At 40.4% G+C, this 22,798-nt stretch overlaps 1 protein-coding gene across 11 annotated transcripts in view; it reads left to right on the plus strand.

Moving 5' to 3' along the window:
• The window catches only part of BBX (BBX high mobility group box domain containing), a 297,900-nt gene that overhangs the window by 267,269 nt on the left and 7,833 nt on the right, over nt 1-22,798 (plus strand). For 6 of the 11 annotated variants that reach the window (XM_066241806.1, XM_066241800.1, XM_066241805.1 and 3 more), the window contains 5 exons: nt 71-219; nt 9,093-9,182; nt 10,556-10,615; nt 18,913-19,110; nt 21,109-21,415. In XM_066241806.1, coding sequence (XP_066097903.1) covers nt 71-219; nt 9,093-9,182; nt 10,556-10,615; nt 18,913-19,110; nt 21,109-21,415 — 804 coding nt within the window. The remainder of the gene's footprint in view (nt 1-70; nt 220-9,092; nt 9,183-10,555; nt 10,616-18,912; nt 19,111-21,108; nt 21,416-22,798) is intronic. The other 5 variants (XM_066241808.1, XM_066241809.1, XM_066241807.1 and 2 more) reach the window with 5 other exon arrangements.

A 22,798-nucleotide genomic window follows, 5' to 3' on the forward strand; every position in this document is an offset into this window, starting at 1 on the left:
ATAGCTTGTATTATTTTCTGCTTAAATATTTATATCGTGTTGATTTGTTACATCCCTTCTCTTTTATTAGCTCAGCAAAGCTGGATGAAGAATTTGAAAAAAAATTCAACAGCCTCCCTCAATACTGTCCTATTGCATTTGACCGGAAATGTGGACCTGTCCCAAGAAAAAAGAAGAAGTCCGGGAACATGTCCTCAGAACCGACTAAAACCAGCAAAGGTTAGTTAGATGTGTGCTCTGTCTTCCCGCAGCGTGGCCAGAACCTCGGCTGTGCCCTGTTCTGAGCTTCTGCAGCTCCCGCTAGATGTAATTGGGTTTCGATTGAGGCAGTAGGGAGTTTGAATTTCAGGCTGTTTTCCCAGATTATCTTGGTAATAACTTCTTTCTCCCTTCTTTCCTTCCTAATTCTCCTCAGCCTCTGTCCTTTGCCATCTCAACCTATACATTTTCCCTTAAAGGTGTAGGTTTTTGAAAGTGTTATACATGGTCTTTGACCCTTCTGCTCTTTGGAAATATAAAATGTTTCTTAAGCAAAAATCGCTGGCTGGTCTAATTCTTCTGTTCTCTGTATGTGCAGCGGGTTAGACTCTAGACTCTGAAATTGTTCCATTTGCCTAACAAGCAGACTTCTTTCTTCACTGGAAGTGCTAACCACATGAAAATAAAATTCCCTGTAATACTCTAGCAATATTTTTTATTGGTTTTGTTAAATTTAGGAAAATGCTTTATTCAGCATATTCATTTTCAAGAATAGCCGATTCTCCCCTACATATTTTAAAATTGTCACAAGTTGGGTGGATGTGAGCGGTTGTCAAAGGCAGTGTTGTAGTTCAAAGCGGGGCTTTAAAGAATATGGTGTGATTTCAGTGGTCTCGGCACCCAGGGTCATCTGTGCAGGGGCAGGGATTCCGGACAGCCTAACCTGCTCCGGATACTCAAGCACAACTAAGGGTCGCCCTACCCAAAGTGGCAGTGCTGCTCACCTTGAGAAACAGGTCTTCTAATTCTACTTTAGGTCTAAAGATTGGTGGAGGGAGTGGACCTCCAGGTTTCCACACAGGTGGGAGACTGTGTTAGCTTAGCTCTCCTATAAGGACAGTGAATGGGGAGATGAAGACTGGGATGGCTGAGCTTCTGTTGCTAAAATTCTGAGCAGGGTTTGATGGAAGAGTTCTTGTAATGACCCTGCAGAAGTGGCTGCGTGGTACCTGCTTTATGTCAAAGTAGGTTAATTCCCTTCTTTTGTGTACTTCGGACAGACGGATGGATGGATGGATGGTTAAAATACACTATCTACCTTTTTGTAAATCTTACTAAATTCTTACAATCATGAATAATGATCAAAGATAAATTACTGAGGAAATACAATTTTATGGATTTTGAGAGAATATCTAAGGTATTTTTCTAGGGTAATTGATGGTTTCTCCTCTGAAGAAACCTGAACCTTTATCCCTTGGTTCCTAAAACCCTTTGTGTACTGCTACTAATATAGCAGAGGGGGTTGCTTTGAGAGCTGTATCTTAAGATAGTTCTGCAAGGCGGAAGAAAATTCCCCCTGTGTCATTAAAGGCAGAGGGGAATATAAAAGTGATTTTAGCTTAGTTTTTCCTCTGTGGTTAATAAAAAATAAGTCTAGTGAATAAAGAACTAAAAAAAATGAGTCACCAAATTGGCTCATCTGAGAAAATAAACTAGGGTTGTAGCACAGTCTTTCAAGATAGGTAAGAAAGAAATCAGGTGGCGTTGTTGACAGGTAAGTAGCTGAGCACCTCAGTGGGTTGATTACCACATGCAGTGACAGTCTTTGTGCCCTAGAGATATTTAGGAACAGGCACAGTAGCCCATTGAGCCCAAAGATGCCAGGTATCTTGAGCTCTCATAAGTCTTGGATTTAAAGTTGCTGATAAATAAATACCTGACAAGACAATAAAATGGATCTTGATTGATGTACGAGATGCATTGGCTTCCTCCATGCCTTGATGTTCACGACATTCCTTTTAGAGCTCTGAAGATGGCTGATTATCTATCAGGAAATGTAACTAATTTACTTTTGTAAAGCTATAAAAACCCCTGAAGTTAGGATCTGTTTTCATGAGACCTTTCCTTAGTTGTCTGTGGTATGTTTTTTCTCTCCCAGCTAAGATTAACGATATTTCTTTTCATGTGAAATAGTGTTTTGGAGGTTTGGATTATACTTCATGCAACATCATCTTAACTCTTCTGTTATGCCTCTTCAAGCCACCAAGTCACTGGTTCTTATATAGTATATCCATATCTTATACAGTACGCCAGCATTCCAACTCATGGAGCATAATGGGATTAGAGTAAAGCAGAAATTAAATAGTACGTTCTCTGTTTAGCAAGCTAAAGAAATGGTATTTGTGACTGATGGTAATTTGGCATTAGCAGCACCAATGTACTATTGTACAAGTTATTAATGAAATTATTATACCAGCTGTGCTGTAATTGCCTGATCTTTAGAGGATAGAAGAGATTGTTTTCTTAGACTCTAGATACTTTGCACCTTTGCATAATGAATCCTTCAAAGCAAAAAGCTGTGTAAGAGATCATTAGTTCATTAGTAAAAGAGCATGTGTCCATAGGAAACCTCATTTTTCCTTTGACAATTTACCATTTGTCTATATTTTATCTTCTCCTTCATTTGTTATCATTTAACATTCATTATGTTTTTTTTTTCTTGCTTTATAGTAGATACTTATTTAACTATTCCAGGTTATAGGAAATGTGTAGTCAGATAGAGAAAGACAAATACCATATGATTTCACTTAAATGTGGAATCTAAAGAACAAAATAAATGAACAAACAAAACAGAAACAGACTCACAAATTCAGGAAACATTTTGACTGTTACCAGAGGGGAGGTAGATTTGGGGACTGGGTAAAAAAGGTGAAAGGATTAAGATGTACAAATTGGTAGTTTCGAAATAGTCATGGAATGGAGTACAGGACAGGTAAAAAGTAATATTTCAATAACTATAACTCTGTATGGTGCCAGGTGGGTAGTAGTTTTATTGGGGTGATCACTTCATGAATCTCTATTAATGTCTAACCACTGGGTTGTACATTTTAATATAACATTGTACATTAACTGTAATTTAAAAATAAAATTATTTCAAAAAATGTATAGAATTTTTCCAAAATGTAATTTCTAGAGGAAATGATTATGGGTGCATTTATGCATCTCAGAATCATAGTACCTTCTTGGGTTTTTCAGTGGTCTCCTTATTTATATCTATATTTCCAAGTAGTGTCCTCCCCTTTCTCACTGTTCCCTTCATTCTCTCTGCCTATCCCTCTCTCTATGTCAGCGGTTCTCAACCTGTGGGTCGCGACCCCGGCGGGGTTGCCTAAAGCCATCGGAAAATACATAATGCATATCAGATATTTACATTCTGAATCATAACTGTAGCAAAATTACAGTTATGAAGTAGCCACCAAAATTATTTTTTGGTCTGGGGTCACTGCAACATGAGGAACTGTATTGTGGGGTCACGGCATTAGAAAGGTTGAGAACCACTGCTCTATGTAATAGGTCTTGTCAGAAACTCTAAAACAAAAAGGAGGAAAATAACTAAATGCCACCTTCTCCAACAGGGCTCCGGCTACATTATAGTAGGCAGAGCCCAATGACTTGGGAATAGAATTTCTGAATTACAGTCCATCTAACTCGGGGCCGATCAGCTGAAACAGCCCATGCTGACATGTTTTCTGCTCTCTCTCTCTCACAAGCCCTTGTACATATTCAAATGAAAGCTTTAAATTATGTCTAAATTTAATTGTAACTCCTTAAGAGATTTGTTTTGACACATTATTTTAAGTATACTGTTAATGTATGAAGCACATTTTAGGAAAGTGTCAGAAGTCAAGAGTGCTCTGCAAAATAAATAATTTTCAAATGACATAGGGTCATGGAAAAAAAGTTAATTGAGTTCAATTTGGAGTGTTTAAATTAGGCCCCAGCTTGACCCTTGACTTTACTTTTCTTCTTTTCTCTTCTGTCTTTTCACATTGTTTCTTAGCCCATTAAATTTGCTGTTGGTTTTTCTCATATTTTTCCAGAGCACATTTATATGTAAGATTGGAATTTCAAATGGTTAAGCATTTGAGATTTGAATAAAAGAAGCAGATTTATAAAATCAAAGGTTGAGGACCGAATCCCCTGTTTGGGATTGAGCTAAACTAAGGATACTTGCAGTGTTAAAGAACTAAGATCTGTTAGCCAGGCAAGCCTGTCCTCAGGAAGTGATAGTTTCCAGCTTGGGAAGACTCTGTATTCTATCCTCCAAGTGTATCTGAGAGTCTTCATTGCTACCAAACATTTTCAGGAACACGGTGATGGCACGTTTGCAGGTATTGAAGAGTATACCAATAGAATCCTGAGCTTAACAAGGCATGCATGTCCAACCCGAAGAGGTGGTTCAGTCCCGCAATCAGTTCTAACTTGGTTGTGATTGGTTTATTCAAGTCAGCAGATAATGACCAGCAGCTGGGGGCACTTTGCTATAAATTATTGCTAACTTAGTGTTTCATTGGTTATTCATTACTTGTATGTTCATTGAAAAATGACAACTTAGTTTTAGACTAAAAACCTCTGCTCTTTTTATAGCTTGAAAAAAACATGAAATTGTAGAACGTGGGCATAAGCCACTACTATTTTGAGCTATGCCTAACACTTGTTTCCTATGACAGTTCACTTAATTCACCTTACCTATTGATCTTGAAGAATTTTCATACCAGGCCAATTCTGAACTGGTTACTGTGTCACTAGCTTCTCACACCAAAAAAATGTCTCCTTTTCAGCAATCCATGAACAACATTAATGTTAGGAAGGATTATTATTGTTACTGTCTCTATGGCACCCCTCTTACACTCTCAGATTGCTTTTCTCTGCTACTTTCTACCCAGCTGTGAAGTTGGTGTGCAAAAGAGAGATGGATACTTCAGGTATAGGGCATCCTGCCCAGAAACTTAAGTATTGAGCCCTAAGCTAGTTTACATGCCACCAGCAAGGGACTTTGTCACAAAGATGTGGAGGCTGATGCAAGCGCTCTCTCAGGAAATTTGGTAGGAAGAGGAGGGATAGCGATGGGAGGGAAACTCGAGGTGGTAGTTTACTGAAAGACGGTGTACTTTAATGAAAACTGCACTGAAAGGTAGCTTAGTTGAGGATTCTTTGCTTTCCAAATAATTCCTTTGAAAACTTTTCTCTGCTTTTCACTTCCTACCTTCTTCCTACATGGAGTCTAAACATTAATAATTAAAGGTGGGGAGGGAAATAATAGTAAATTTATGTATACTTGTTGTTTATTCCAAATTTTGACTATTTTCTTTAGGCAAAATATCAAACGTATGTACCATACTGATGGGGAGAAATTAAGTTGTTCATTTCTTGACTCTGATGTTGCTGCTTTTCAGTTACTCATTCAAGTTTGTCACTTTCTTTTTTTGTCTGAAATTGTCTTTTAGTTAGATTTGTTTAATAGCTATAGTTTAGGACAGTTAGGAGCAAGAACGTTTAAAAATAAAAGTTTGCAGTAGCTCCTGTAAGTACTAAACCACTCCGGTTGTTCTTTTTTCATGTTAAAATTGACAAGTTCTATCTTTAGCTTTGTCCTTAAACTGTGCTCTTTAGAATTCTCTTTTGCGTATGGTTGGATCTGAAAATATGTTTCCTTTTCTTTATTATCGGAACCCGTACATCCAGCAATTGCTTCCGTGAGTTATTGCCTTATCCCATTGTCCTCACAACAAATAAACACACAGTGATAAATATAGAAACCGTTCTCCCTGTGAGCCAATTCCTTCTTATTATTAAATTATTTTCCTACAGGATCCTTATGGTCCTGAGAAGTCTCAGAATGGCTTCTTTTCTTTTTTCTACTTCTGTTTTCTATAATTGCCCATGTATCCATTACTCAGGTGCACTAACCTGAAGTTTCCTGGGTTGTATAAAATATGTATGAGATAGTGATTGCAAATGAATTCTTGAAATATTAGTGCAGTATGTACACATGGTATATATTTTTGTTATATTTTTAAAATTTATTTTCTTTCTGTTGCTCACTCTTTCTGGGGAACAAAAGCCAATAAGAGGATTTTTTAAAATTTCTATTTTAAACCACCATCAACTAATTCAGAAGTATTTGCTATTGGTTATTTAGGATGGCTTGGTGTAGTCATCAAAAAACACACAACTTTATGTTATCAGTAATAACAGCAATAACTGTCATTTATTGAACTCTTCCTCTTTGCCAAAGAGTGGGGTAAGAGCTTTATCTGTTGATGCAACAAATATTATTGAGATTGAGTTATGTGCTAAGCACCATTGTAGGTATCTATCTGTAGAATGTATTTGTGAATGAAAACAAAGAACTGTGCTGCCATGGAAGTTACATTATGGTGGGGTATCAGCCAATAAACAAGCCTAAACAATAAGCCAAGTATATAATGTATTAGAAGGTGAGAAGTGCTGTGAAAAAAAGAATAAGTTTGATGGAACAACTAGGCAAAAGGTCAACAAGGTAGGAAAAGAAGTCTATATACATCAGCTTCTCTGTTATAGAACACTCCACCCAATAATAGCAGAATATACATTCTTCTCAAGTGCACATGGAACTCTCTAGAATGCAACATATACTAGGCCTTAAAAGGATTGAAATAATTCAGATTATGCCTTCAGATTATGGATTGGAATTAAAATTTAACAACAGGAAAACAAATTAAGACACTCACAAATATGTGGAAATTAAATAACACACTCTAAATAACCAATAAATCAAAGAAGAAATTAATAAATAAATAGAGAAATGAGGAAAGACTTTGAAATGAACAAAAAAGGAAAACAATATACCAACATTTATGGGATATAGCTAAAGTAATGGTGAGAAAGCTTATAGCTGTAAGTGCATATATTAAGAAAAGAATTTAAGTTAATAACCTAACCTACATTGAGACACTATAAATAGAAAAGCAAATTAAACCTAGAGGAGATAAAGGAAATAAAGATTAAAGAGGAAATTCATGAAATGAAATTAATAAAATAAAGAGTAGAAAAAAATTAATGAAACCAAAACTTGGTTCTTTGAAAGGAACAACAAATCTGAGAAACATTTAGCTAGACTGACCAAGAAAAAGAGAAAGAGGACTCAAATTAAAGAAACACTGTGAACAATTCTATGCCAATAAATTAGATCAATTGCATGAAGTAGACATTTTCTAGAAAGACACAAGCTACCAAAATAGACTTAAGAAAGAATAGACAATCTGAATAAACCTTATCACTAGGAAAGAAATTAAATACAGTAATCGGAAAAGTACCCAGAAAAAAAAATCACACAGAATAAAAGAAAATACCAAATCACATATCTGATGAGGAACTTCTGTGTAGGGCATATAAAAAACTCTTACAACTCAAGAAGACAAACAGTTAATTTAAAAATGAACCAATTATTTGAGTAAATGTTTCCCTGCAGAAAGTATACTAGTGACCAATAAGCACATGCAAAATGCTTGATACCATTAATCATCAAGGAAATGCAAATCAAAACCACAGTGAGAGAGATACCACTTCACATCCTTAAGATGGCTTTAATAAAAAAGACTGATAAGTATTCATGAAGTGTGTTTTGAGGATGTCAGAAAGTCTGACAGTTCCTCAAAAGGTTAAGCATACCGTTAACCTATGAGCTAGCAATTTCACTCCTTGGTATATGTCCAAAAGAAATAAACACACATACCCACACAAAAGCTTGTATATGAATGTTAATAACAGGATGATTTATAATAACCAAAAGGAAGAAACAGCTTAAATGTCCATCAACTGACAAATAAACAAAATGTGATATAGCCTTATAATGAAATATTATTCAACCTTAAAAAGGAGTGATATGCTGACACATGCTACAACATGGATGAGCCTTGTGAACATTATACCAAGTGAAAGACTATAGATACAGAATACCATAGTGTATGATTTCACTTCTACGACATTTCCAAAATAGGAACATATTTATATATAGACAGAAAAGTAGATTAGTGATTGCTTAGGGATAGGGAGAGTGTAGTTATAGGGAGGGGTGATAGCTAAAGGCATAGGATTTATTTTTGAGGAGATAAAAATGTTTCGAAGCAGTGATGCTTGCAAATACCTGGGAATATAAAAACCATTGGGTTGTGTACTTTAGACAGGAGCAGAGTTTGCCTCTGGAAGGCACAGCATGTGATTGCAGGGCTGGGTGGTGGGTAGATGCAGCAGGGGCAGTTAATAGAGCTTCTAACATTTTTAATCCTCACATCAAGCCTCTGAATTAGACATTATTATTATTCCCATTAAAAGATGAGGAAAGAGCAGTAATTTAAATGAGTAAGTCAGTTTCACATAGGAAAATCAACAGAGCATGTAAATAACCTAATTGGGGGCGGTCATTGCTATTGCTGGCATTTCTGATTGGTGACTAAAAATGTTCATTTCTGTTTCTTCTCTCTGAGAAAACTAAGATACAATCTAAGGCTTCTCCTCCCTCCTCCCTACCAGAAATAAAAGTCTTCTCAGCAAATATTTTTCCTATTTTTAAATCTCTTATTTCTTTCTAGAATATTCTTTTGAAAAGGCTAGAAAGCTATCTAATGCTATCGGACCAGCAGTTATACTGAAAATGCTGTCCTTGTGAAAATCAGTTTCTTGGGAGAGATGAAATGCCGATGCCGTCCTTTTCTTTATGATATTTAGGAATCGAAAGAAAATCTTTTCTTTGTTACAGACTACAGCTACTCTGCTGTTATTAGTTGTGGTCTGTCTCTAGTCACTAAATCTGGAGTTTCTGCTGAGGGCGTCCTAGCCTTAATGGAGGCTTCTGCCCAATACATTTCGAAGGAAAATCTCACCGGGTTCTGTCTAAGCCTAAAGGAGGGCTGAGCGCTAGTTAAATGAGTAACAATTGAAGGTGACATTTCTTATGGCTCAGTTTGCTCATACCACAGGTGGGGAGGAGGGTGTGATTATTTTAGAACACACAGCATTGTTTTATGGAACATTGTGAATTTAAAATATATTTATATTAATATTGTCTGTAGGTCCTTTCCAGTCTCAGCAAAAGAACTTATTCCACAAAATTGTCAGCAAATATAAGCACAAAAAGGAGAAGCCTAATGTTCCAGAAACAGGTATTGGCGCTTCCATCCTCCATTAAGGTTTCTTGGCCACCTCCATTGTGCACTCGTCTCTGCGTAACGCTTCCGCGCTCTGCCTTGGCCTCTTCCCGTCCCGTGGCTTTTTGCTTGCTTCAGTGTCGTCAGCTCCTGGTGCCAGCGTCTTCCTTATTGCTAGATTCTGCAGCTATTTGCAAGGAGATCTCCTTCACTTGGATTTCTTCTCCAATCCCGCAGTTGTCTCTATTTTCAGAGTTCCATATGAAATCTAAAATTGCCTTTTCTCATCTATATTTTGGTGCATTTGGTAATTTAGTTTTCTTGAGCTCTTATCCGCCTATTTTCTACGACTCTCCGCCTTTTTCTCATGCTTGGCAGCCTTCACGCAGGGCCCCATTTTCCTGCCTCCTGCAACCTTACCAGTTTCATAATCATAAGAAAGTCCCATGGTTTCTGTACTTTTCTCTGACACTTGAAGACTCTTGTCAAGGAGGATTGCACTCCTGAGTCATAACCTTTTTTTATCCAACTATGTACTTCATCGTTTGCCAGGCTCTTCTTTCTGCCTCCTTCAGCCACAGAACTCCCTTCCGGAGGGCCCTAGAGATGTGCTGCACTCTGCCTTTCCTCCACTCTGAACGTCTGTCTCATTGTTACGCTCCTGATGGGCCCTTGAACCTCATCAGGGCTCATCTGAAGGTTTTTTCTTCTCATTGTTCCGGACTCCCACTCTTCTTTCACATGAAAGATAACTCTCCCCGTTCCGTTCACTACGGCTGTGTGTCCCGGAGACAGGCTTTCTTTAGCATCTCCCTGCATGTTAGTGTCGTGACTACCATGAGCCTACTCATCCGATGCCATTTGGGAGCCCACTTGCATGGCCAGATGTGAAGCCTTTTATGTTTCTGGGACGAGACTTAAAATGCAGCTGTCTCCCATGTGTAGACATATGTGCCTGTGTGTTCCTCTGTGTAACCTGTTACTTAATCTGAATTTTATTTGCACCTCCACTTCAGCCTCTTATTTTTGTTTTATATATTAGTATTTTTTTTTCTCTGCCTCCAGTGGAGAAATATCACTTTTTAGGTAAAATGTGAGCTTGTATTATTCCCTTTTAACTGATCAAGATTGTCTTGATTAAAATCATAGCATTTTTCCAACAGTGTATTTCATAAAAGGTAAATGTGTTTATTTTTAATCCATTTCCCGTATAGTCTAATTAATTTAGTTGGCAGATACAGTTTTGAGAATTAGTTGAAATAAACTTCTGCTTTATTTGTGTGATAATGCTTTCTATTTAAGTTGTTTTGTATCTTCTCTTATCATTATAGTGTATATATCTCTACTACGTGTAGAATTTCACTTTTCTTTTTTGTCATTCTTTTTAGGATGTGGGGATAAATGGTCAAATAAGCACTTCTTCCTGGACACCATTCACCCTACAGAAGGTAAAAAAAAAGAAAAGCAATATTAATTGTATCGTTTCAGGTCATCTTTGCTGAAAATGGCACGATTTTCTGTGTGTGTGAGTGTGTGTGTGTGAGTGTGTGTGTGTGCCCCATATTGTGTATCCAGCACCCCGGGTCTCCTCTGTCAGCATTACGCCCCCTCCGCCCTCCTCTGCCTCCCTTCTCCTGCCCCTCCCCAGCAGTCACTCGCTGTTGTCCGTGTCCGTGAATTTCTTCTCTTTCCTATTTCTTTTTTGCTCAATCCCTCCACCCCCCTACCCAACCCTCACCCCCCCACCACCACCCCACAGCTGTCAGCCTGCTCTCTATGTGTCTGTCACTACTCTGCTTGTTATTTCAGAAATGGCATGATTTTAATCTATTTAAAAGGTGTAATTTATATGGGCTCAATCAACAGCATTAGACCTGAGTGTTCATAATTGGGTTCTTTTAAATTTTCAAATCAAAACTGATATTATTTTGACCCTGCTTAGGGTCAGGCAGTGTGTCATATGGAGTTTAATATGTCAGAGGAGGATTTCTCAACTTTGAGCCACATGAAACAGATTTTTCGTGACTAAAATTTTTATTTACTTGTGCAGTTCACGTTGCAGAGAGATGCTTATGGGAGTTTGGATAGGGCCAGCACGGGGCTGTCCTGGCAGGGTGGGCATGGGCAGACCTGTGGAGTGGTTACTCCCCCGGGCCTGTAAACATGTTTCAATGGAGCGCCCTTGAGGTGTATACAGAGCCACAAAAATGGCCTCTGTAAGACCAGTACATGTTACAGGTCCTAGGTGTAGACTTCAATTCAGTATTTCTCACAATTATATTTATTTGTGATGTCATCTAATTTCTATTAAATATTCAGCCCTCAGATGAATACTTATTTCTGTAGACTTCATTTCAGTATTTCTCACAATTATATTTATTTGTGATGTCATCTAATTTCTATTAAATATTCAGCCCTCAAATGAATACTTATTTCTGTGATGGTTAAGGGTCACAGAATAATGGTAAGAAGGGAAGGATTCTTTTCCATTGCAGATAATGTTAAAGACCTGACCGTTTTTGTACTGCTTAATTAGGAGTTGATTAATTGGAAAACTAGAACGGTTCTTAGAGGTCATCCAGTTCAACCTCTTTGATTTACTGATGGCCAGAAAGGGGAACTCGGTGCATAGCCCACGTCTCTGGACTCTCAAATACACTCGCGTTCCTTTACTAAAAAAAGAGAAAAAAAATTAAGATGCACATTTAGCCTAAATCACTTATCCAAAAATACCCATGTCTAAGCCCTGGCTGGAAAAAATACTTATGTCTTAAAGATATTTATCAAAAATACTCGAATTTGAGTTCATTATAAACATGGACTTTTTGGTTCGGTAGCCACAGTTCGCAGGAGCCACTGCCAGCCCGGTATCATTTACTTTTTTACAGAAAGTGCCAGCAGCGCATCTGCTTCCTGACCTGTTGTGTCACATCACAGCCTCCACGGGGTATCATTTCTGCATGTAGCTGGCAAAACAAACTATGAATTCTTGTGCTGCTCTCAGCACTAAATCCTGACATCCCAAAATTGATCTACATTAGCTCTTGTGTATTTAAAAAATATGTTCTACACACATTTGATACATGTAAAGTACTGATGAACTATAAGAGAAATCTAAAAGAGACATTTGAGACCGCAATACTTTATTCTTTTGTTTTTAATGATACCGCTCTAAATATGTTGGTGGTTAAATAATGGAAACCCTGCCTCCTATAAAATGGGTTCGATCTACCACAGCTCGTGCAGTGTGGTAGAAAGAAGGACTTAGGTAGGAATAAGGTGACCTGGGTGCTGGGTCTCTGATTTGCCACTAACATGCTTTCTTCAGGAGGCCAGATTGTTAACCTCACTAGAACCCACTGTCCACGTCGGCACTGAGTGTGTGTGTGATATGTGCACTAGGGAGGGCTGGAGGATGAGGTGTGGTAGTGCACGAACCATAAATGTCATCCCCCCGTCTAACGTCACTCGATGATTTTACTACTGTGGTGTCTTGAGCCAGTGGTATGATGCTGAAAGTAGGTTAATTCTGAAGCCCTAATTTTCTGCCCTTTAGGGAACAGGAAAGTAAATCAAGTTTGAGCCCTCTAGGCAGTCCCAAGGGTTTAGTTGGAAATAGAGTTATTATTGGTGATATTTAATTATACTTATTACTAATGCACATGGAATAAAACCTTGGAGAATGTGTGCTGGAAATTGGCTGTCCTTCAGTGTCGAGTGCAAATTCATTTTACCTGGCCAGGAAAAAAGGAATCGGCTTGAACACTTGAAATCACCAGTCATTTAAAGTGACCTTTTCTTGTTGCTTATTTTCATAGCATCCCTTGTTCGGGTGGTGAACTGTGTACTTTGTGAATTGTCCTGGCCCTTTCCTTCATCCTGTCTCTCACTTACGGGCACATCACTGCTTATTAAAACCTTACTGCGGAGAGTGTAAAAAATATAAGACAATGAAACCATAATCAGGATAAGTGTAGCATGTGTAAGCCACCCCGGGCGAAGATTAGACAGGAGTTGTCTGTAACTGATGTCTGTAATAACGATGTTGATGCAACTGAGGCTGCGCAGCTGTGAGTTCCCGACTTCTTTTCAAGTGGAGGACTTCAAGTTCGCTACGCTGTCTTTATATCAGCTCGAGTATAATTGGATTGCAATTTATGTTTTTTCCAAATATCAGAAATATTTAGGTACTTCGTAATCACATCTGAGGTTTAAATGCTAAGCTTATAATCGGTTTTAAGTATTTTCCACATGCTTTTAAAATCTAAAGTCACTAAACCATTTTGTGAAACTTTTGTGGATCATAAAAAATGATTGCCTGTAGCCTAGAATAAAAAGGTAAAATTTTAAGATAAACCAAGACACCCTACCTCTATCTCTTTATCTTTCCACCAAGTTATGTTGTCACGCTCAGACTGAAGCTAGATAATGATTTCTAGTTGTAATAGAAAGGATGATGATAATTAATCCCTAGTATTACATTTTAGTTTCCAGAGGGCTTTTACAAATATACGTATATTTTTGTGTGTGGAACTAATCTTCACAGCAGTCTCAGTGAATTCAGGAGGCCCCAGGTACGTACATGGTAAGGAATTGAAGCCTGACCAACATAAGCAGGAAGGAAAACCCGGTAGTCTTTCCCGCGAGAGCACACTGGCCACCACAGGTTCCGGTTTCAGGCATCTCTGTACATGGCCCTCATTTGCCTCAGATGCTGAAATTAAAATGCTATCCTGGCCTGACCTGTGGTGGCACAGTGGATAAAGCGTCAACCTGGAAATGCTGAGGTCGCCGGTTCGAAACCCTGGGCTTGCCTGGTCAAGGCACATATGGGAGTTGATGCTTCCTGCTCCTCCCCACCTCCTCTCTCTCTCTCTCTCTCTCTCTCTCTCTCTCTTCCTTTCTCTCTCCTCTCTAAAATGAATAAATAAAATTTAAAAAAATAACAAATAAATAAATAATGCTATCCTATAAGAAAAGAAAATCGAAAACCTACGATGGGACTCACCATAAAATTAGAGTTTTTTGTGTGGGATTTTTGTTTGTTTTGTGTGGGTTTTTTTCAATAGATCTAATTACAGGGGAGAAAATCTGGTTTATAGTTAGATTTTCAAATACAAACTCTATAGCACTCAGGCTAATTTGATCTCTTTTCTCAGTTCAAAATAGTTGTTATATAACTTGAGCAAGGCCTTCTGGGATCTTAGATTAGGTTCATTCATTTGATTCTTTTTCCTGTATTGCTCTCAGCGTCCGACTGCATTTTCAGCTCACAGGAGACCAACCAAAGGCAATGAGATTCCGGATTTGGCTCTAACAATTTCAGTGCCAGTCTGATTCCCCTCATTGGAATGTGAATTCATGACTGTGGAGCACTCTAGTGGTCTCCTGGGGTACAAGACAAAAAACTTGCTCCACAGTTTGGGAGTCGAGTTTAGAAACCCAGAGCATGTTACTGCCACATTCCTAATGTTGCTCCAGGAGTGAGCTCCCATTATCACTGTCAGATGAGGCTCTCCAAGTGTGTTATGATGATCGTGGAAAATGGAAACTAGCCCCGTGGACTTGTTTTGCAGTGCGTGGGTAGGTTTGTATGTTCAATTACAAACCGAAAGAGAAATGACTTAATTTGTTTGTAGGCGACAAAGCCTTTCTTTTCCCACATTCCCATTAGTTTGTCAGGGAGAAAGAAAAGGAACTGGCTTACTGTCTTGATACCCAACTTGGACATTTTTCCTCTTTGAGCTTTTTCTGTTTCCTGTCCCTAACCACAAGGCTTTCTTTGCTGGGCTCAGATCTACTGGCCTGTCCCAGACAACTACTTTGATTTAACCTTATTGCCGATCCTAATTCTGTCTCCCTGAGTGCTGACCCTGAAGGCTGTCTGTGGTCTAGGCCACCAGGCAAGGTGTCCTGGGTTAACTCCTGGGTCAGAGCGTGGGCTAGGACTCACTCCTTTTTGTATTTTTCCAAAGTGAGAAGCGGGGGAAGCAGACAGACAGTCTACTGCATGTGCCCAACTGGGATCCACCCGGGACGCCCACCAGGGGGCGATGCTTGGCCCCTCTAGGGCATCGCTCCACTGCAATCTGAGCCATTCTAGAGCCTGAGTCAGAGGCCATGGAGCCATCCTCAGCACCCGGGCCAACTTTGCTCCAGTGGAGCCTTGGCTGCGGGAGGGGAAGAGAGAGACAGAGAGGAAGGAGAGGGGGAGGGGTGGAGAAGCAGATGGGCGCGTCTCTGTGCCCTGGCTGGAATCGAACCCGGGACTTCAACACGTCGGGCCGACGCTCTACTGCTGAGCCAGCCGGCCACGACCGGTGTAGGACTCACTCTTAACTCCTCTTCCAAACTCTAGCAAGGTCCCATTACTCACCTTTGTCAAATGGAGACAATCTGCAGGGCCCACAGTTACTTCTTGATCTGACAGTAGTTTTAGAGAAGATGACATCTAAATGAGAAGTAGCAGTGCCTCCTCTTCAGTGAGTTATGAGAACTTGCAAAACATTCTCTTTGTTTTGCTCTTAGTCTGCAACCTGACTCACTCGTTTTCCGTCTCCCAGTCCACCAGCCACGCAGACTTGGTGGTTGCCCATGTCTGTTGGCTGGCCTGCCTCTGCCCCCTGGCTCCTGGAATGCTCGTTTCTGAGCCTCCCCCAGTCCCAGTGTGCGTTCAGTCTGAACTGCACCCCCACTTTGCAGCCACCCCTTGGCTTTTATTATGTGTTTACCGATTAATCTGAAACACACAAGAAAATGAGTAAGCATTGAATAGAAATGAAACCATTTGAAGGCTCAGAAAAAAACAAAATCTAATAGTCCTAGTCAAGGTAGTACTCTTCATTTTAGTTTTTTCAATTACAGGTGACAGTCAATATTATTTTGTATTAGTTTCAGGTGTAGAGCACAGTGATTGGACAATCATATACTTTATCAAGGGAGTATCTTTCCTGGCCTTGAGCCTCTGGAGCAGGCTGGAAACTTGTTTCTCCCTGGTCAGGACAACTGATTCGAGGCTATGTGGCAAAATGAAAAGAATTTTAGGGCTGGGCGGCTCCCTTGCAACTAATCTATCCAGTTTCCATCTTTACATGAAGAAACTGAGATCTGTGGTCCCACAATTAGTGAATTTAAAAGTCATGAGTAGACTCCAGGTGTCTCTCTGACTGTTACTTCCATCACCCCGTGATCTTTGTGTGGAAACCAGGTCATCTTTCCCAGTGCGCTTGGCCCTTTGCTGGGTGTCCATGCCTTCTCTTTGACCCTCTTGTTCTACTTTCAATAACTAGTCTTTAATGTAAGACATCCTTCCTCTTTGCAACGTGCTGTACCACTATTTTCACAAGTTGTGGATTTTTCTGGGAAGAGGAAGAGAAGGAAGAGGTAAATGCTTTTTCTGGAAGGTGCATCTATAATATAGTAATCATACTAGAGAAGTGGATAAGATTCCTCCTGTGATCAGAAGGGACCACTGATGAGTCTAGATAAGAAACTGAATATTTTGAAGCTCGTGCCTCTCCAGTAGAGGTCATTTAATTCCCATTTTGAACTCAGATTTGGGCTTCTTTACCTATAGGAGGCTCTGAATTTCAAAGCTACTGCAGAGTCATGAAACATCATTGGAGTGTCTCTAACCAAATTATCTTTTATTTTGCTTTTCTGTAGCTTTTATTGAAGTTCAAAGTGAAATGTAAAAATAGGCCTTGGCTGGTAGCTCATTGGATAGAGTGTTGGCCCAGTGTATGGACGTCCCAGGTTCAATTCCTGGTCAGGGCACACGGGAGAAGTAACCATCTACTTCTCTCCCCCTTCTCTCCCTCTTCTCCTCCCTCAGCCAGTGGTTCAGTTGTAGCATGGCCCCATGTGCTGAGGATGGCTTGGTTGGTCTTAGCACAACAGCCTCAGGAGCTAAAAACAGCTCAGTAGTTGAGCATCGGCCCTAGATGGGTTGCTAGGTGGATCCCATTTGGGTTGCATATAGGAGTCTGCCTTACAATCTCCCTGCCTCTCACCTAAAAATAAAATAAAAATATAAAAATATATACCACCACTGGCATATGTTATGTTAAATATCAAAGTCTAAATATGCTAAAACTATTTGACCTTGGGATAGATACAATTTTAAAAGAGCCTTTTTTCTAAGTTTTGATTATTTGCTTAAAAGGGTGTTTGGGAATATTGCCAAATAGTGGGTGTGTGTTTCTTTTAAATAATGATTTCCTGTCCCACAAAGCCATCTATTATGCAATATTGATGGAAGACCAAGCCCCAAATTAGGTTACGATTTATGCTTTACATCCGTCGTTTCATGTAACTGAAATTATTTCCCACTTGTTTTGTAATTGGAAGCCTGGAGTCAGTCTCTCGAGGGCAAAGATCTTACAAATTCATAGCCCTCCTTTCTCAAGGATGTGTCTAACTAAACCCATTAGAGAGCTAGATTAAAAATGAAGCCTATTCAAGTATATACATGAACACTGAGTTTTTCCCATACCCTATTCTCGCTCTGTTCTTTTCCTATTACAGCTTTTCTTTTCTTCCTATGTTTTATATATATATATATTTTTTTTTTCTTCTTCTTCTTATTTCCAGTGTCTACCTTCACATCCTCCTCTGATAAGCACTTTCAGTTTCCTCCAGGGTCAGTTTGCACAGAGTTCATCTGTCAGACCATAATTTTTTGAACCATACTTTTCTCTTTTTTTGTCAAAAACAATTTCGATGCATCTCTTTCCTGCCCAAAAGACCTTCGGCCACTGGAATAAAAAAAAAATCCCACTCATGAAACCTGACAACATGCATGTGCTCGTAAATGCTTACTCGACTCATATCTGCATATTCTTGTCTTATTTTGAAGTTAAGGGGAAAGAGAGAGTGAGCTCCTAAAGAAATGAGTGTATAAGAAAGGACAGAAGCAGTCCCAAACTGTTTGAACCGGGAGCAAGTCTTTGGTGACAACTGTGTTCCTCACTCTTGACAGTCGCGATGAGGGTACAGACGTGTGCTATGAAATGATTTACTGATAATCCAGTTAGAATTAGGGTACCTAAAGCTAAACTTTCCAAGAAGCCCTGCTGACAGTGGTACTTCATTAAGTTATCTCACTGAGCACATTCACCTGATCCTAGAATTTAGCAAATAGAAGAGTTTCATTACATACTGGCTACACCAGTGCTTGTCAGGTCCTTCCTGGGCGGTCAGTAAGAAGGCGGCTTCTTTATCTGATTAGTCCATCTCGGTGATTGAAAGCAGATGCCCTAGTGATAACTGTTGCTTTAAGAACCACATATTTAATCCTCAGAAGACGAGAAATTTCTTCCGTCATCTTCTTCAGACCAGCTGGCCAAAAGGATCTCAGCTAGATTGCTGGCCACACGTAGAAATTGTGGTCAGTTGGGAAACAGTTTATACAGATTTGTATACACTATCCTCTCCACCAACTTGTCAGATCCAGACATTTAGAAAATGTTACTCCAATGGCCTCTTGGTGTTTAGTATTCTATTAAGAGAGTGACAGGGAGAGGGGGCATCTTAATACTCGGTACTTAATCTATCAAAGCAAATATAAATGTATTTGTTTAAAATTATGGGCATTGTTGTATTTTTCCCCCCATCAATACTTTGAAAACTCTGAATGTAACTTCTCCGTTCAGATGGGTCAGACATTTATAAATGTTTCCTTCCAAGAGCAATGTTGGTGCCTTGTGTTTTTGTGTGTAACTATATATGGTTTGTCCTATTTCAGCCATATTTACAGAAGACAAAAACACCACAGCGCCTGCTCATAAGGTTAAAAATGCCCCATCCATTCCCAACACTCCAGAGCCAACAGCAACGCAAGAACCCCTGGTGGGCAGCCAAAAGAGAAAAGCGAGGAAAACCAAGATCACACACCTGGTCAGGACAGCAGATGGCCGGGTGTCACCAGCAGGAGGTACTCTGGGTAAGCAGAGGGAGCACTAGGCAGAGGTAACCAGACCAAACAAACAGCCGACCCCCGTGGGCACTTGGGCTAGCGAGTGACTATCCGCCAATTGTGGGTCGTCACCTAAAATAGGTCTGTTCTGCAGGTGTGGTCACAGTAACATTTTCTCTCTCTGGATCTCCTGGGAGCTAGTTTTCTACAGACTCCCAAATGTACATATTTTAGTCCATGTTTTAAAACCATAGCTCTTTTCCCAAGAGCATATCTTGAATTCCTAGAAACAAAAGGTAAATTTTAGGACTGGCAGCTTCTCCTTCCCTTTCTCAGCGTGCACAAAAGCAGGCTTGGTTAAGTAAATTCCCAAAGATCCTCGACTTTTAAAAATATCAGATGAATCAGTGTTTCTCTGTTCACCGCTCCAGTCACTACAAACCAGGTCATCAGGTATTTAAACCAATGAAGAAAGGCACCTTAGAAAGCATCCAGCACTCTCCAATGCTGGTCAGACCACCAAGGGAGCGTGAGAATGAATGCTTCTGGATTTCTTGAGTTCCCCGGGCTAATTTTTAACCAACTCTTAACTTACAGCGAATTTCTCCATTTGCAGTCGTGGTCTGTGGTCTCTGTTGTTCCTGGCCATCTCCATGGCAGCAGAATTGCCTGATGGGCCCAAGTTTAGAGTGAGGTCAGAGAGTGACACTGAGCCTCCTCCCTCCATCTTGGGGGTGCGACACCAGCTAAACATTAGTGGTCATAGCCATTGCCTTTCTGCCTTTGAGCACACCTAGCGTGGTCTGTCAGCCCTGACGGAAGTACCCTCCCCCAATGCTAATCCAGTTTCCAGAAAAAGATCAAGGGCCCGTTATGAATTCTCCAAGTATGAAAAAAAAAATGGGTGTTTTTTGAGAATAAGATTTATAAACATCTGATTTAGGTTAATCTAGTTAATACAGATTCATTGTTTGTTGAGCTAGAATTAGAGGACAGTTAGTGAGTTCTGTGTACTTCTCTTGTTTTGCATATGTAGATTGTTAGAACCGTCAAGCATAGTAAAGATCCCTGATTTTATCTTGTCATATAAGAGGTGAAGCTTAGAGAGGTAGAATTTTGTTTCTGAATGCTTTGAACTACTACTAAGTAGGGTGAGGAATAGAATGTAGTTTTCCCGATACTGAGTCCAGCAGCCTTCTTCCTGTTCCGCTGTGGGTCTGTTCTGTGATTTTCATTTCATAAATGGTTATAGCCTCATTTTGACTTGTAGGGAGAGTGAAAGATTTTAGAAGATATTCTCTTTCATGTAGAAAAGCACATAGCACTTTCATGTTCATTTAACATATGACATTTACTGCCTTTATCAATTATTTTCTCTAGTTGAAGTGTGTTTAAAACCATGATAAAAACCTACCCCTCTATAATGGCTACATAATAAAGAACACGCACTCACTTCCAGCAGACACACTGGCTCTCTGTCTTTCTCTCAGTAGGTCTTCAGAGTGGGAATGCAAACCTGGGACCTCACTGGGACTGGTTAATCTCATTGGGATTAGTGTTGGCCGTCCTAAATGTTGGTGTCACAGCATTCTGAGTGTCCAGCTTGCTGCCATGGTAGGGCATGCTATGGCTTCCTCAGAAATATTTGGTCAGCTGGGGTTTTAAGGGCCCCTTTACAGCAGCCACAGGCCCCTCTGCAGAAGTCCCTTGGGTTTTATTGTGGCCAAAGCCCATTTTTCCTTCTCCAGGCCTGACCTGTTCCTTGACCGTGACTAAAACACAGCGTCTCTCCTGCCCAGCTTCAGGGCACAGCGCTGCCCACAATTGCGGTTGAGCTTAATTACAGAGTTTTGTGACCGTGGAAGAAGAGATTTCATAAAAGCCTTTAATATTCTGTGGCTGACAAAAGTGAACCGTAAAGAATCTTAAACTCATTTCACATTGTCTGGCACGGAGTTTCCTCTGTGTCTTTTCCCGGGAGAGAAGAGAGGGATCCTCCCGTGATGGGTTTCCGTTTCGTTCCAGATGACAAACCAAAGGAACAGCTGCAGAGGAGGCCCCCCAGAGTACCGGCGGGCGGCTGCGGCGAGGAGTGCGCGCACGGCGCCGAGGCCGCCCAGACGCGGAGCAGCACGCCCGAGATGCCGGCCGTGTCCGCCTTCTTCAGCCTGGCCGCGCTGGCCGAGGTGGCCGCCATGGAGAACGTGCACAGGTCAGTGGCGGAGAGCCGAGCGCCTCCGGGCTTTGCGGATGCAGTTCAGCCGCACGCCTCCCGCGGAACATGGATGGAGAAGGCAACAGGAAGCCAGACTCACCCGTTCTCACGTCACTGGTGATGTTTTTTCACGATGCGTTGGGGTTCATATGTTTGGAACTAAGAACTCTTGCTTTATGTGAGGTTACGAAAGTACATGTGCTAATTAGCAGTGTGGGAAAAATATTAGAGAAAATAGCCAGGCTAGTATTTTATTTTGAATAATATGATTATGTGGCTAAACTTTTTTTTTTTCTCTGTAAAAAGTCTGATAGAGCAACAAAGCAGCATTAGCTAATCGATTATTAAGCATGAGATTTGGAGTCAGGCCTCCCACATGGGTTTGAGTCCTAGCTGCAGACGGCAAGGTCTTGAGCAAGATCATCCACCTCCGTGCCCTCCATTTTTTCTTCTATAAAATGGGTGTCACGGGCCCTCATTCCATAGACACGTTATGTGGAGTCAGTCTGGGGGCCCAGCGCTAGCAGGTGGCAGTGGGCACCAGCAGAAGAAAACGGGCTTGCTTCAGGAAAAAGAGGATCTTGCCGTCTGACTCGTGGCAGACACAGGTCTGGGTTTATTTTCCCCTCTCTGTGTGCTACAAAGTCATTTATTTCTCTGGGCCTCAGTTTTGTCATCTTGCACTAAACACAGTAAAATCCAGGGAGAATCACAGTTACAAGGATCAGCTGAGATCATGGATGTGAAAGCCTCGTGAACTTGGGAAAGCCCCACAGAAAGCATATTAAGGTCTAAGTGCATAATTGAGTATTTTGCTACTTAGTGGATCTTTCAGGAAGCTGAAAAAGCCTTTTGTAAATTCGGATATTTCATATTTGTATTCAGAGTGGATTACCCACAGATAAGCTATTTTCTCAGCTTTTCGGTCTTCAGTACAAAGAGCTTGGCTGGTGTCAAGGACAACTTGTCTACCCACCTGGCAGGCTTCAGTCTCCTCCTTCACACCCAGGTGTAGGAGGCCCTGACACAAACTGGGCTTGCCTCCTGCTCTCCACCTGTCCCATTGCAGTTCCAGGCCTGCCTCGCAGACAGCCTCTAACTGCCAACAAGTCCAAGTTCTTTCCATGTCTGCTCCTTAACGGCCTAACAGCACGTGAATGCTAATAGACATTGTTAAAATTTGCTCAGGTCTCTGAGGGAGATAAACGCACAGGCACTTCTCCACTCGTGGAGTTTTCCAGTCGAGTACAGAGGACAAACTAATACACATACAGAAACACATGCCTGAGTATTCCTAAGCACCCCCATAAATTGTGGAAATAAGAGGTAATAGGTGGTGAACACACAATACAGGGTATAGATGATGTGTTGTGAAATGATGCACCTGAAACCTGTATAATTTTGTTAACCAGCATACCCCAATAAATTCAATACAAAAGAAAAATCTAGAATATAACTGTTAGACTGAAAAAAAAAAAGGTAAGAATTCAGAGGGGGGGA

The sequence above is a fragment of the Saccopteryx bilineata genome, chromosome 8 (assembly GCF_036850765.1).
Source record: "Saccopteryx bilineata isolate mSacBil1 chromosome 8, mSacBil1_pri_phased_curated, whole genome shotgun sequence".
Taxonomy (NCBI): Eukaryota; Metazoa; Chordata; class Mammalia; order Chiroptera; family Emballonuridae; genus Saccopteryx; species Saccopteryx bilineata.